This window comes from Thamnophis elegans, chromosome 5 (assembly GCF_009769535.1).
Source record: "Thamnophis elegans isolate rThaEle1 chromosome 5, rThaEle1.pri, whole genome shotgun sequence".
NCBI classification, from domain to species: domain Eukaryota; kingdom Metazoa; phylum Chordata; class Lepidosauria; order Squamata; family Colubridae; genus Thamnophis; species Thamnophis elegans.
In genome coordinates, this window is record NC_045545.1 from 61313272 (window position 1) to 61329547 (window position 16276).

The following is a 16276-nucleotide window of genomic DNA, read 5'->3' on the forward strand; positions in this document are numbered from 1 at the left end:
GACACTCGTGAATGGCCCAGTGCCCCTGTGAGTTTCCCCTCCCTCTGTGTCAGTTTGCCGCGCAGTGCGCACCGCACCATCCCCCCTCCTCACGTTCTAATGTAATGCAGGGCTGTCTTACGATTCCCCTTCCTCCCCCTCCTGCCGCTCTGCAACGATGTCCCACCTCCTCCTTGTTATGGCAAGCAGCCACATAGCGATGTCCCACCTCCTCTGGTACAGTGATCCAATGATAGGAATCACTGTGCCGTGTGTCATAGGAGGCGGGACATCGCTCCCGCGGCTGCACGGGACATCATCATCACAGCGGGACATCAGCATCATGAGGTGAGTGAAGTATTTCATTGAATACACCGCTAGTTTACTGTTTTTCTTTGAAATAAATATTCAAAAACATTATTGGTATTTATTTTTAATTTTGAAATTTACCGGTAGCTGCTGCATTTCCCACCCTAGGCTTATACTCGAGTCAATAACTTTTCCAGTTTTTTGTGGTAAAATTAGGTGCCTCGGCTTATATTCGGGTCGGCCTATACTCGAGTATATACGGTAAACTGCACCTGAAATACGCTTCTGTGCCTGCTTACTTTCAAGCTCTGCTGTACTAGTGAGAAAAGGCTTTTTCCTGCCTGCAAAGAAGCATCAGCTGTGTTCCTCATGCTCCAGGAGCTACCCAATGACAATAGAGCTCTTCATGGGATGTTATTCTCAGCTCAAGGCAGCAAGGGGGCAGGGTGTCACCCAGCTTCTTTTCTCCTTTCTAAGGCTTGCTTTGAATTAAAACATGCACATGAGATTTAGAGAACATTGTGCAACTGTCCATAAGGCAAAATGCTTCATACCAGTTACTGTTAAGTAATTTAGGTTTATAATTCAATTATACATTATAGCTATATGTAGATAGTAGATAGTACACTTGAGCAAAATAGATTATATCAGAATAATAAATTGAAGGGAAACCATTGTCATTTGGTTCAAATGAGATAAGTTTCCAGATAAGCCATATATACACAGTATTGAACTTTAATACACCATATTTCTTCTATCTTTCTTATTCTTAGATATTCGTAACTATCTTCTTCACATGCCAATATGGTTAGTTCAAGCTTTATAATATGCTTTACCATCTTTTCCTGAGACATTTTATTCTGAAAATGTTTACATATAGAGAACTGACACCAACTAACAAGCCAGGAAAATGAGATGCAACTAATTCTCCAGTCTTCCCAGACAGAGACATTTCCTTCGGATGAAACAGGATAATATTAATAACTAGGACCAAGGAATTGATGATCTACTAAAGCATTAGTATGATGTATTGTGTGGAATTGTTTGGCTGCAATTGCTTAACTGACAATTTACCGGTAATTGCAGTGACAACCAAGCTATTATGATTTTCTTTTTGGATTAATTAAATTTATTTTGTTTCTTTACAGAATTGTATATAGCCTTTGCAATTCATTTGCAGTTCCATTTCAAATTTGAAAGAACTTTCCAGCTCTATTTCCTCCAAAATAGCAGAAGGGCTTTTCATTATTGGAACCAAGGAACTATAGGCTGTTTAGATCTCTTTCAAGATTACCCTAAAAGAAAGAAAAAAAGAAAGAAAAATATCATTAATCAGATGAGGGTGGAAAGAGCAATACATGACCTTTCTCCAAAGTATATGGTAAAGATCCTGAATCCATTGTTGTGAAATACATTGGATTTTGATTTAAGACCTGAAGATGATATCAGTAGACGCCACTGTATGTGCCCCCATATCTTATACTCAGAGGGAATACCATTGCACAAGGATATGGTCCCATCCATTAAATATGGAAGGAGCTTGCCTTGTCCCTGCCTGTCCTCAGCAATCATCTCCTTCTGCTTGTTGTTTGGGGATTGCAGATTAGTGACATCCATGAATCAGGATAAAAGAGACTCTGCACTCATGGGCATGTGAGAAAGGAGTGGATCATTTTGTATTAGTGCAGATGGTTTACGTTTAGAATTTTACATTCAGAAATATTTCAGTTAAAACTGAGGAATAAATCTTTTAAACAAATTCATGTTGTGTTTCCAGATTGTTAACTGTTTAATAAGTTTATTCACTGGAATTAATGGAATAGTAATTCATGTTGTTTTGTGAGTTATTTTTTCTGTTTTCTGAGCTTTTGAAGTTGCCCTTGAATGCAATCTATCCAGGTGCTAAGTCACAGTTAAACATTAATGTAACTTACCCAACCACCTTGCCTTTCAATATAGCTTCTCACTTCAGGATTTCTGTTCATTGTTTCTGTGATTATGTTTATCTGGCCCTTATCTCCTTGAGTTTTCTTTATAAGTTTTTCAAACAACTTCACAGCAACAGCTAGAGAAGCTCTTTTAGGCTCTAGACCAGGAGTTTGACTGATCCAATTCCTGGTGAGAGATTCTGCTACTTCTCCAAATTTCTTTATCTGTAAATATGGAATGAATATTTTTTTAAATAAAATTCAACTACTGAAAGACAACATTTGGCAGGAAGCAGCTCACCTTAAAATTTGAATCAAATATTTCTTTAATAAGATTAAAGGTCTATTTTGTACAACTTGTGCAACAAAATTGTTTGACAATCATAATGCTTAAGATATTTCAATTAAAGCTTAGAATAGTCTAAGTTTCATGAACCAACCAATCCCTTCTTAGGAAAAAGATGAAGACCAAAAGCTGCTGAAGAGACAAGCAAATATTAAATAATGATGTCAAAGCTTGACATGATATCTTGGTGGACTCATCTTCCTCTTCAATTCTAGACTGAATCATTTCACTTCTTGACTTGGTTTTTATATTATTCCTGAGTAAAGCTAATCACCAGATAATAAAAACAAAAGTAAAATGATTATGGATAAAGAAGTCAGAAGACACTGCAGCATCCTTTTATTAGTGCCTAAAATAGCAAAGGAATGAAAAATATACAGTAAAATAAGAATTAAAAGAAATAAAATAAGATGAAAGAACAGGGTTACAAGTGGCAACTGCAGTGCTTTGAATCCAATAATTAACTATTGTTTGCTATATTAATCTGTTGATATAAATAGATTCCACATAGCTCTAAACACCATACTGCTCTTGAAAATGTAACAGACAGTAGAGGAGAAACCAGCATAAAATAAAACTTCCAGGGAAGATTCACATCGCTAGAGGAGCAGGGAGAGAATTGCAATGGAGATGGGTGGTCAGATGGTGAATTCTGGCTAATGAAATCTCTCTGGAAAAAGAAAAGAGCATGAGATCTCTCATATGAACTCTGGACAGCTGGTTCTTGTTAGTAGATTGCAGGAGCGGAGGTTTTTGTGATTAATTTGGGGGTTGAGTGGTTGTGAATCATGGATTCAATCCAGCTACAATATAGTCTATTCAGGGGTGTCAAACTGGTTGCTCCTGGGCCAGATGTGTCGCAAGCAGGCCACGGCCACCCTAATTCCATGAAGGGGAAAAATGTCGCAAAAGGTCATGTGACAACAATGTAACGTGATGATTTTGACACCCGTAGATATGGACATAAGGCTCGCGGAATCTCATTTCTGAATCACTTTTGGAAATTGCTTCTTAACTGCTTTTTAGCTATTAGGAACCTTCACAATGATAAGTTTTAGGGCCACCAATCCTTGGTGAAAGTAGTTTAAAGAAAAAAGGGTTACTAAGGCCACATTGATTTTGGAAAGTTACAAGCGGACTAAGGATTCAGATGGGCTTGAAGTAAGATTTGAAATTAATCATAAGACTCATTTCCATGGGAAAGAAAGAATGTTGAATTCTTTAAGAAACGATTGGATGGTGTTCTAAAAACTGGACACTAGAGGGAACTAGAAGGAAATAAAGATTAAAGTAGGCAAGAAAATGATAAGTGAGCACCTGTTCATCCTAGATGAGTTCAAATCACCAGGACCAGATGGATTACATCCCAAGGTTCTGAAGGAACTGGCAGATGAGATCTCACAATCACTGAACTATATCTTTCAAAGATCCTGGAGCACCGGGGAACTACCAGAGGACTCGAAAAGAACTGATGTAGTTTCCATCTTCAAGAAAGGGGGGAAAATAGATCCAGGAAACTATAGAACTATTAGCCTGACATCAATACCTTTGAAGATTCTGGAAAAGATAATCAAGCAACGAATTTGTGAATACTTAGAAGCAAACAAAGTCATAACCAAAAGCCAACATGGGTTTGTCAAAAACAGATCATGCCAGACAAATCTTATTGCATTCTTTGACAAAGTGACAAAATTATGAATGCTGTGGATATAATTTACTTCTGTAAGGCATTTGATAAAGTAGACCATAACCTACTACTTGATAGAATAGAAAAATGTGAGTTAAACAGCATTACCACCAGATGGATTCATAACTGGCTGACCAACATCACTCAACGTGTATCCTCAATGGAACCACATTTATATGGAGGGAAATATGCAGTGGGGTATCCCAAAGCTGTTTTAGACCCAGTACTCTTCAACATCTTCATCAATGATTTAGATGAGGGGATAGAACAGAGATGGTATTCAGCCAGTTTGCACCAGTTCGCCTGAACTGGTAGCAGAAATTTTACCCAGGTGGAGAACCAGTAACAATGGCCAGCTGGCCATGCTCCAAACTGGCTCCCCCTGTCGCTGGTTACTCACCCTGCCCATTTGGTCACCGCTTGCTTGCACTGCCTCTTTGCATATCGGCTCTCAAAGAGGCTGGCAGCTGAAAAGTCCTCGGGTCAGCAAAAAAGCGGCTGCTGTCACTCCCATCTTCTTTGTGCAGGTGCATCCCATTGCGTTGCAAGTCCACTTGGATGGGATGCACATGCGCGAAAATGATGGTGGCAACAGCAACTGCTTTTTTGTTGACTAGAGGACTTTTCAGCGGCCTGCGGCCAGCCGCTAGCCTCATTAAGAGCCGGTATGCAAAGAGTCAGCAGCTGGAAAGTTTCCTTGCCATCCAGCTGTTTCCCAGCAGCGGCGGCTGGATGGGGGCTGCCAAAAACTCAGGTCAGCTTGCCTTCCAGACTGGACAAACTGCCGCAGAAGATAAGCAACCAAAGAGGCAATAGTGAGGGAGGAAGTGAGGAAACGGGGGTGACTAGCGAAGGGAGGGTGGGGGTAGATAGGGAAAAATCCTAAAAATTTTCCTGCCTTTTCCTGTGGGCATGGCTAGGTGGTAGGAAATGTAACTGAGTGGGCATGGGTGTGAGTGATGTCACATTGGCCACACCCACTCAATAACATGCCCCCCCCCCCACCTAGCCAGCCCCACCGAACCACTAGCAAAAAAAATTTGAATCCCATCACTGGGATAGATGGATAACTCGTCAAATTTGTAGCTAGTAGGAATAGCCAACACTGCAGAAGATAGGCTTAAGATACAGAAGGATCTTAAGAGACTTGAACATTGGGCACTATCCAACAAAATGAAATTCAATGGTGAAAAAAGTAAGGTTCTACATTTAGGCGAGAAAAACCAAATGAACAGGTACAGTATAGGTGGTACCAGGCTAAATAACACTGAACTGGAACTCACAGTCTCCTGCACTTTAACCACTAGACCAAACATGCAAATGAAACTGTAACAGCTTAATGATTAAGGGGGATGTACAAATAATGAACCAAAAGAGTGGCCTGAATATGGGATATATCCCTATATGGGATTTACAAAAGAGACTTTTGTTAGTTTTGAAGGATTTTATGAGAAAGGTCAGAGAAAAAAATAAAAATAAATTAAGTTCTAGGACATTATTTGAAGAGATTGAAGATTAATGTTATTAAAGTATAAGGAAGGGATATACGTAAAGTTATTCTATGTGATTCAGGTTATATAGCTATGTTGTTAATTCTGCTAATATTACGGTCGTAATGATTTTTTTTACAGATAAGAGATGACATATGGGAAGAACAGATCATTTATTGTATTAAGAGAAGGTACTGAGTTACTAAAATTGTTTATACGTGGAATATGGAAGTGGAATTTATTTCTTTATATTTTTACTATTTTACTATATTATTTTTATTTCTTTTCTATTTTGCATTCTTTTCTGAACGGTTTTTCTTTTTATTCTTTTTTTGAAGTTTGTACTGATTTAATAGCAACATTCAACAAAATTACTATTTTTAAAAAATAGCATAAAATATATCAAACTAAGACAGTTCAAAGTAGCTAATGTAAAACACTTTGCATCTATGAGGCAGCAGAAATGTATTCTGGAAAAATTTACATCTACATAGATAATTTCTACTAGATAATGGTAAATAAAAACTAATGGATTTGGTCCAGAATGGTTAGGAAGGTACTATATTTTTGGAGTATAAGACGCACTTTTTTCCCTCAAAAAAGAGGGTAAAAATCTGGGTGCATCTTATACATTGAATACAGCATTTTTGGCCTCCCAAAACCCCATCCACTTTGCAAAAATGGCTGAGCGTAGCCTTTAGGAGGCTTCCAGAGTGCTTCTGGGGCTGGGGAAGGCAAAAATGAGCAAAAAATTGAGCATTTTTTTGCTCATTTTTGCCCTCCCCCCCCCCAGCCCCAGGAGAACTCTATAGGCCTCCTAAAGGCTATGCATGCCCTTTTGTGACAAAAATGGGCCTGTTTTCGTGGAAAATGAGCCATTTTTTGCTCATTCCCCCTCCTCAGCCCCCAGGAGCACTAAAGGGTAGGCATGCCCTTTTTTGACAAAAAATGGGCCCATTTTCATAAAAAATGGGCAGTTTTGGGGCGGTCTGCAGAGTGCAAAAACTTTTTTTTTTAATTTGCCTCTTCAAAATCTTGGTGCGTCTTATACTCTGGTGCGTTTTATAGTCCGAAAAATACAGTAATTACCTTTGTTACGCTTTCCTCTGAAATAACTGCCTGTACATGGTCCTCCATCTCTGCGTTGTACTGATCTTTTATGGATCGCAGTAACATGGCAATATCAACTGGATCAAAACTGCTTGCAGAATCAACTGTTGGTTAACAGAAAGACAATACAGATCTACAGTTTCAGTCTCTTATAAAAATATTCTAATTCATTTTCTATACCATTTCAATTCTAATCCTTTTGACATGTCCCATTTAACATTTAACTACATCTTAAGTGTAGCTAAAGAGAATTTAGATTTGCTTATTTAAAAAAAATATAGGTAATTCTCAGGTTACAATCACTTGTTCAGCAACTATTCAAAGTTAGGAAAGTGCTCAACGAGAGGGACTCAGAACCAGTCTGTGAAGTTGCAGTTGAAGCAGCAACCTTTCAGTCATGTGATGATCATTTTCCACATTCCCTACTGGCTTCCCATAAGCAATATCAATGGGGCAGCCAGCAGGAAATTTCAAGTTGCTCCTGCTGCTTTTCCATAATCTCACACTTTATATTGCCTGTCACGATGTATTTTTTGTTTTGCCAGCTGTGCTTATATTCTAAGGCATACGGTAGACTGACTCTTGTCTGTAAACTCTACTGAGCATGTCCGTTCCTTCCTTTTTTTCTCTTTCACCTTTTCTCTGTTTGTCTGAAACGAGGAGGTAAGCTAGGAACTTTGCCAAAATGTAGTTATTAGCTAGTAAGTTTGTCTGTTATTTATTTTATAATAAAAATGTGTTCTTCAAATATACCACGAGTTTATTTTACTTAATCATAAGGTATACTTCAAGGAAAACCATGGTTCAACCTCCTTTAAACACAGGGCTGAATTTCCAACCCTCACATTGTCTGCCTTTAGCACCTTCCCTATCCCCTGTAGCACTCACATCCTCCGATACTCCATTAATGCCTGCCTGTGACATTACCTGCCCGCTCATAGCTCTCAAGCACAGTTCTCACCTGCTGGCTCACTTGCCTGGGTCCTGTGTCTTATCAATTCTGGGTCTAGAGAAAACAAAGGTATTTTTTTTTTATCTGAGAGAACAAGGAACTGAATCATTCTAGAGAAAAACAGAGGTAGAAAGATACCCATGAAGCTCACTCAACTAGCCTAGCCTGCCTAATTATAATGATAAAGCAGATGGAGGAAAGTTAATATGTGTCATCAAAATAATAGATACATTGCACAGAGGATATATCGGTATGAAATGGTTGTAAACCTCAAAATGGCACACAGCAGGCTCAGACGTGATGTGCCTGTGACCGAATGTGATTTCACAAATGATTGCATAAAGTAAACTGATCTATCTGGTTTCAGTTTCAATTTGGAGAAAATTCTCATGTTACTATTAGATTTAGGGACTGCTTTTCTACTTGCCCACGCTCTACAGCGTGCCTGTTGCAACTTCCTGGTCTTCCATGGCACACATCTTCCACTACTCTACCTTCTTGTGACACTCCTTTGCCCATCCATAGCTCTCAACTACAGTTCTCACCTGCTGGCCCACTTGTCTGGGTCCTGCATCTTATCAGTTCTGAGTCTATGAAGGGAAAACAAAATTTTCTAGCTCAGAGGACAAGGAAGTGAAAGGGGGAATCATCTAGAGAAAGGCAGAAAGAGAAAGTTACTATCAAGCTCACTCAGCTAGCTTAGTTTGCATAATTGTGAAGATAAGAGCAATGGATGCTGTTATCATTAATTTGATAACATTGATGGATGTTATCAAAGTAATAGATACATTGCACAGCGGATATCTTGGTTTCGTGAGACATTTTATAACCATATATATTTTATTCTTTATACTGTTTCCATCTTTCCCTTAAATATATTAACCGAATCCACAAAGGTCTGAAAATCAGTGTCTCCAAGTTAATCAAATTAGCAAACTTCCTCAAACCCTGAAAAAGGTCACTGAGACCTAATCCACATATCAAAAGATAAGGTCTGCAAACACAAATAGAGTTAACAAAATTAAGTCTTCCTATAGAACTATACATTTGCAAGAATACATATCCACCCACACACATTTACACATGCCTCTCACCACAAAGAACTTTCCCACTCCAGACAAGCTTCTCCATCCCAGACAAACAAATTATTTTGCTTTTAGGAATAAATATTTCTACTTTCCTCACAGCTATCTGGATCTCATTTTTATTTAGTCTTGTGCAATCCCGGCTTGAGTTGGAACCCCAAATTATTCTTCTGGCAGTATGTAATGGTTGTAAACCTCAAAATGGTACACAACAGGCTTCAACTAAATTATTTTGCTTCACAATTGATGTGTCTGAGACAGATTTTGAAGTCTCTCACACAATTATTTCAGAAGTGATTGCATAGAATAAACTGATCTACCTGGTTTCAGTTTCAATTTGGAGACCAATTTCTTTGTTATTAGATTTAGCATTAGATTTAGGGATGGCTTTTCTATGTGCCCATGCTCTATACCAGGGGTCTCCACCTTGGCAACTTTACGACTTGTGGACTTCAACTCCAACAATTCCTCTGGCTGAAGAATTGTGGGAGTTGAAGTCCACAAGTCATAAAGTTGCCAAGGTTGGAGACCCCTGCTCTATAATGTCTTCCTGTGGCACCTTCCCTGTCTCCCATGGCACCCACTCACCTTCCACTGCTCCACATGTTCCTGTGACACTCCTTTGCCCACCCATAGCTTTCAAGCACAGTTCTCACCTGCAGGTACACTTGTCCAGGTCCTGTATCTTGTCAGTTCTAGGTCTATGAAGATAAAAGAAAGTTTTCTATCTCAGAGGACAAGGAACCGAAAGGGGGAAAGTTACCCATAAAGCTCGCTCAGCTAGCCTAGCTTGCATAATTGTAAAGATAAAAGAGGTGGAGGAAAATTAATAGATATTATAATTGTAATAGATATATTGCACAGGGGGAATCTTGGTATATGCAATGGTTATAAACGTCAAAATAGCAACAGCATGCTCAGACTAAATTATTTTGCTTCACAATTGATGTTTCTGAGACAGAATTTGAAGTCCCTCATACAATGATTTCACAAGTGATTACGTAGAATAAACTGACCTATCTGGTTTTCAGTGATGTGCAGTCAGGTGAGGCAAGTGAGATACAGACTCACCACTGTCATCATGAAAAGAAAAAAAAAGTAAAAGGAAAAAGGTGAGAGCTGAGGTCAGGCTGAGCTAGTTGCTGCCTCACCGTGGATGACTCTGCTTAACTGTTTAAAAAAGCCTCTAAAAAGCGCCCTTTACTATGAGGCAGGAGAACTGCATGCCTCATCTAGTCTGACTTTTTAGGCGTTTTATGATCACTTGAGCAGAGTTAAGCAAGGGTTAAAAGCCTACAAATTCCTGACATAGGTGAGGCACGCAATTCTCCTGCCTCATAGTAGAGGGTGCTCATTTGGGCGGGGCTTCTTCAGAGGACCCGAGGCAAGAGCAGAATTGAAGTCCTCTCTTGAAGCAGCTGGAAAAGGTATGTGAGGGTCGGAGGGAGGGGGAGGAGTTCAAACTTCATCCTCCTGGTGCTGTGCAGGACTTTGGGCAAAGGCTGGAGGGAAGGACCCTGGCTCACTTGTGCTCTCTCTCCCCAAAGTGTAGTTTTATTGCAGGCAGAGCCACGTTGTCTTTTCAAACCTGTAATCAGTGAAGCTGGGCTGGATCTTTCCCGGGCTGGGGGAAAGTGTGTGTGCTCCAGTATGGCTCTTTGACTGGCTTCCTGCCTCCTCCTGTGGTCTCCTCGCTGGTGCTCTCCCTCCAATCCAACTTTGTGTGTCCGTGTGTGTATTTGAGAGAGAGTGAGTGAGAGAGGGATGGGGGCAGGAGAGATAGTCCAATCCAACTTCTGTGTGCGTGTGTGTTTGAAAGAGGGGGGAGGGAGGGAGAGAGAGAGGAAGGAGGGGAAGGGAGAAGAAAAAGAAAAAGAAAGAAGGAAACTTATTTCGCAAAGGAGAAAAACAAACGCTGTCGGTTTAAATCGGAACTGAGCATGCGTGGCTGTGGAATTCTGGGAGTTGAAGTCCACAAGTCTAAAGAAATTTGAAATCCACTACTGTGTCAGTGCCTCACCAGCCATAAACCTCACCACACATCACTGCTGGTTTTAGTTTCTATTTGGAGGCTAGTTCTTATGTTACTGATAGATCTGGGAACTGCTTCTGTTCACTTTGATGTCTTATGTTGGTAGTCCTGACATTAGATCATTGACCAAATGGCTGTGGAAAACACCACCATTGCTCTATTTCCTACATTGTGTTCCTATTTGCATCCATTACAAGGAAGAGTAATTCATGTATATCTCATGTTTCCTGCTACTGAATCAGGAGTCTGGCAATTCAGGATTTTGAAAACTCAAGGACGGACTTTGTTATAGGGCCTGCTTGTGTTTTAAAAACTGCCTCTTTAAAGTTTCACCATCAACCATCCCAATGTACTGTTTTAAATATGCACTTGAATATAAATCCCATTTTTCCCATACAGCACAACCCATGGTCATGCTAGCTACTGAGGCAAACATAGCCTTGCTGAAAATAGTAGTTCTTACAAGAGGATTAACAACACCCTGAAACTTTAGTACACATTAAATCAACTGATGTTTGAATTAATAAGCAGTAGATTTAAACAGAACTATTCAGTTTTAAAATCTTATTGAATTTTGAAATTTTATTTAAATGTAACTGATCAATTAGAGGGCAAATGGTTAAAATCCTTTAAATTAGTGGTTTCCACTAGCATCTATGCACTGCAGCCTGAATGTCAAACTCGATTGCATCACAATGTCACGTGGTGTATCATGACGTTTTTTTTGTCTTTGCGGAGCTGGGGTGGGTGTGGCCTGCGTGTGATGCATCTGACCCAGGAGCCCCCAATTTGACACCCTTGCACTACAGCATATAGAAACTAACAAAAAACACTATGGTAGCAAACTTATTTTTTCCTCTAAGCTAGATGCAGCTGCTGGTCCTGACTTCAAAATTTGGGAAAAACAAAGCCACTCCCCCCCTCTCTGCAAATTTTCTTCCAAATAATTGTCATTACCTTCAATAATGATCGTTTTTCTAGGATGGAAAGAACATTGCTTCCTTGAGTAAGAAGTAGTAAATAATACTTCCGCAATTTGTTTTGTTTGTTCTTCAAACGTCATTGAGTCGTTCATGTTCAGATATGAATTTCAAACAGAAGTTTCTGTCTTATTTTTCTAAGAGTTGTTTCTACTGTTGCCTAGAAGAGATCAAACATAAACAGTCTCTAGCAGCTTCCTTCATTTACAGATCAATATATATAACATTCAGCAGATACTCCTCAGAACAGGAAACATAATTTACAAAGTAAAATTATTTATGTTTCCTGTGATACATTGGTAGCCACACCATAGCCATTTAAATATATTGTTAACTATGATAAATAAGAAACATTAATTACCAGAAACAGATATCAAGTCCGGCATTGCTTTCTCTTCTACTATTCAAGACTCAGTAGCCTAAAAGGAAGTAGAATTTGATATTTGATATTGTAAACATAACCTTTGGACTCCAAGACATTTTCATGTGGCTATAATAGTAGTAATATGTCTCATTAAGCAACTGCTATGTGTATTTTTTTCAACAATGATTTCAGTTATTGTAGATGCATACTGTAAATCTCATCTGTTTATAACTTTATAATATTTCACAATTATTTCCTACCATTGAAGAGGAGTTGGGTTTTCCAACTATAATGCTCCTTTCAATTTTATCTTGACCCCTAACCGCTTTAGGTACCATCCGTTTAGGCTTTATTGGCAACAATGTAGGACTTATTTGCCTTTCCCCCTCAAATTTGTATAAGGACAACTCTGTTATTTCTTGACACTACGCCATCTAGCTTCTAACAGAGTTTTACCCTGTGTTGTTTTTAAAACTTGGCTAAGCTTGGTTCTGCACTGCTTTCTGTCTGAACTTCTAGATACTAATATAATATAATATAATAATATAATATAATATAATATAATGTAATGTAATGTAATGTAATGTAATGTAATGTAATGTAATATAATAGTATAGTATAGTATAGTATAGTATAGTATAGTATATAATATAATAACATATACACATATACACATATACACATATACACATATACACATATAAACATATACACATATACACATATACACATATAAACATATACACATATACACATATAAACATATGTGCTGTATTACATATTAGGCAGTTGTGTTAGCCACTAAGCCACAGGCTCTCCTTTATCAGCTAAGCCAGGGAAATAGGTATGTATTGTGTCACAACCAATACATAATACAGCACAGGTTCAAATCCCAGTAAGGGTATGGCTAGCTGATGACAGCTAAATAGCTTGAAATAGATCTATACTAGTCTCCCTTTATTTATTTATCAGCACAAATGCAACACAAATGTAACAAAGGCAACAGTAAAAATAATGGCTTTCTGCCTGGATGGTCTCCTGGGGTGAGCCGATAGACAGAGAAAGGAAGCAGTATGCTTCCTCCCATATTTGGGCATACCAGGAGTTGTGACACAATACATACCTATTTCTCTGGCTTAGCTGATAAAGGAGGAGAGCCTGTGGCTTAGTGGCTAACACAACTGCCTAATATGTAGTACAGCACAGGTTCAAATCCCAGTAAGGGTATGGCTAGCTGATGAGAGCTAAATAGCTTGAAATAGATCTATACTAGTTTCCCTTTATTTATTTATCAGCACAAATGATAGTATGTGTATGTGTGTGTGTGTGTGTGTATAGCTGCCACCTCCAGTGAACTCATGATATAGCAATAGCACTAAAACATATATACTGCTTCACAGTGCTTTACTCTCTCAGTGGTTTACAGAGTCAGCATATTGTCCCCAATAATATGGGTCCTCATTTTACCAACCTTGGAAGGATGGAAGGCTGAGTCAACCTTGAACCGGTGAAACTCGAACTGCTGAACTACTGGCAGCCAGTGGTCAGCCGAAGTAGAATTAGCCTGTAGTACTATAATCTAACCACTGTGCCATCACGGCTCTTATATTGTGCTTATAGATGCTGAGAAATATTATAATTCATAGATATTACCATAACCAAGGATCTCCAACCCATGTCTTCAATGCCTTCTGAGCATTGTCTTCTAAGGGGCATTTCAGGGAAGCAGTGGTGGAAGTAAAAACAACTTCAATTTTAATGGAGCCAGTAGCCATAGTGGAAAGTGTAACCAGTGGATGTATTGCCTCCCCAAACTCTTCTCCAGATTAAAGCGAAGATTTGGAATTTCCCAGAGTGCTTCTAACAGATGTGCTTTACAATAAAACCACTTAACAGAGGTCTTGGCAGGGTTTTAATGCTCTGGGAACTGGGAGAATTAGCTTTGCTAAAGTCAGTTCAGAGCCATCAAAAAGATGCTGGGATCACCCACTTCCCTTCATAATAACCTGCACTAGAAATGGCTATATATGTGGGGGTGGGGGGATGCAATGGCTCAGTGGTTAAAGACACTGAGCTTGTTAGCTGCAAAGTTGACAGCCTGGGTTCAAGACAGAAAAAGAGGCAGCTTATCCAAAAATACTGCTGTTTTCCCCAACGTAAAACATAACTTTCATCTGGGTTGAGAGAAAACAGATGCAACATTTTCTCAGTGCTATAGACATTTTTTTCCAGAGCAGAAGAACCAATTCTTTCACAGAAAAATAACAAAGGCAGGCTGTAAATTTACTTGAGTTGCAGAAATATTAAAATGACTTTGAAAGTGACACAATTTTCCTGAGACAAGAGAAAAACATGCACCTTTTGAAAACCTCCTACTTTTAGGTCAAAGAAACTATATTCTACTTTATTTTTTTCCCTTCAGTATTGTGTGGGTTTTTCAAATACATGGTACTTTAGACTAGCTATCTGAATGTTCAGCTATTCTGATTCGTTTCCTATGCACAGTAAGAGATTTTATAAAGCTGAAGCAAACATACAGGCTGATTGCTGAATAAACCTAGAAAAGAATCCATTAAGAGCAAACCACTTCAGATGTATGTTATCTTCCATTGTACTGTCATCTGAACTGACACTCTTCCTTTTACATGAACAGCTGTGAAAACATGGCTTTCAAGGGGGCTTTTGGGGTATAAGATCATTCCAGCACAGAATGATACAAGAATCCATTGATTGTAATTTTATCAGGAATGCTTACTATTAATTTAACCCTAATTGTAGTGCACTGTAAGCCACCAATTTTTTGGAAATGAAGTACAATCTAAATGGAAGTAAATCAATACAAAGATTTTATACACCTTGATACACCATTCACTTAGGATCTAAGTGAAGCACATGCACTGCAGTTGCTGAGACCTCAGGGGTGGGTTCCTGCCAGTTCAAACCTCTTCTATAGAAGAGGTTCCACAAATCTACAGTGCCATTTAGAACCGGTTCCAGCTCCTTCCTCCCGCCCATCCGCACATCATCAAGATGAAGAGCGAGAGGAGGAATTCTGGGAGTTGAAGTCCACAAGTCTTAAAGCTGTCAAATTTGAACACCCCTGGGTTTTTTTTCCTAAAGAGTTAGGGGTGCAAGGGTCTTGTAACTTGACAGCTTTAAGACTTGCATACTTCAATGCCAGAGTTCCTGAGCCAACATGACTGGAGGAGGAATTCTGGGAGTTGAAGTCCACAAATCTTAAAACTGTCAGGTTTGAACACCTCACTGTTGTTTTTTTCCTAAAGGGTTAGGGGTGCAAGGGTCTTGTAACTTGACAGCTTTAAGACTTGCATGCTTCAAATGCCAAAGTTTCTGAGCCAAGATTTTGGCTGCTAAGCAAGAGCGTTGCTAAGTGAGTTTCACCACATTTTACAAGTTGGCCATGCCCACCCAGTCACATGGCTGGCAAGCCACGCCCACCTGGTCACATGGCCAGCAAGCTGCTCCCACTTGGTCACATGCCTAGCAAGCCACTTCCACAAAGCAAGCCACGCCTACAGAAGACGTTCTAACAAAATTTGAAACCCACCGTGAGACCTCTGCTGACAAAAGCACTGAAAGTGCTTTGCCAAAGTGTATAGAAGACTGGTCATCAGCCAAAAGAATGGAATTTATCCCAATCTCAAAGAAAGGTGATACAAAACACTGTTCCAACCACTGAACCATAGCCTTGTTACCACATGTGAGTAAAGTTTTCTTGAATCCAACTGCCAACAAGAAACTGACTGATACAGAAGCACGATTTTGGAAAGGAAGAGGAACACATGATCATATTGCTAATCTGTGTTGGATGATAGAAAAAGCACAGGAATATCAAAAAGCCCTCTATATGTGCTTTATTGACTATACAAACACCTTTGATTATGTTGACCATGATAAGCTCTGAAACTGTCTTAAACAACTTCTTTTATTACAGTATCAAATTTCTACACCCAATGAAACTATTTTAGATGCATACAAAATATTGACTACCAT

At 39.1% G+C, this 16276-nt stretch overlaps 1 protein-coding gene across 1 annotated transcript; it reads right to left on the reverse strand.

The window, feature by feature from the left end:
* Positions 1–1056: 1056 nt before the first annotated feature.
* BCL2L15 (BCL2 like 15) lies at positions 1057–12312 on the reverse strand. Its single transcript, XM_032219053.1, has 7 exons — positions 12260–12312; positions 11876–12058; positions 9543–9587; positions 7811–7855; positions 6829–6953; positions 2223–2441; positions 1057–1583 (listed from the first exon to the last, which is right to left on the reverse strand). The coding sequence occupies exons 2-7, from the start codon at positions 11991–11993 to the stop codon at positions 1551–1553; spliced, it is 585 nt and encodes a 194-aa protein (XP_032074944.1). The 5' UTR covers positions 11994–12058; positions 12260–12312; the 3' UTR covers positions 1057–1550.
* Positions 12313–16276: the final 3964 nt, after the last annotated feature.

What these genes read in the sequence shown, in the direction of transcription:
- BCL2L15 (XM_032219053.1), bottom strand. Translation starts at nt 11,993, where the DNA reads ATGAACGACTCAATGACGTTTGAAGAACAAACAAAACAAATTGCGGAA. An exon ending in AAAAACGATCATTATTGAAG is followed by an intron (nt 9,588 to 11,875) that starts GTAATGACAATT and finishes TTATCTTCATAG; the next exon opens with ACCTAGAACTGACAAGATAC. An exon ending in CCAGGCAAGTGAGCCAGCAG is followed by an intron (nt 6,954 to 7,810) that starts GTGAGAACTGTG and finishes GTTAACCAACAG; the next exon opens with TTGATTCTGCAAGCAGTTTT.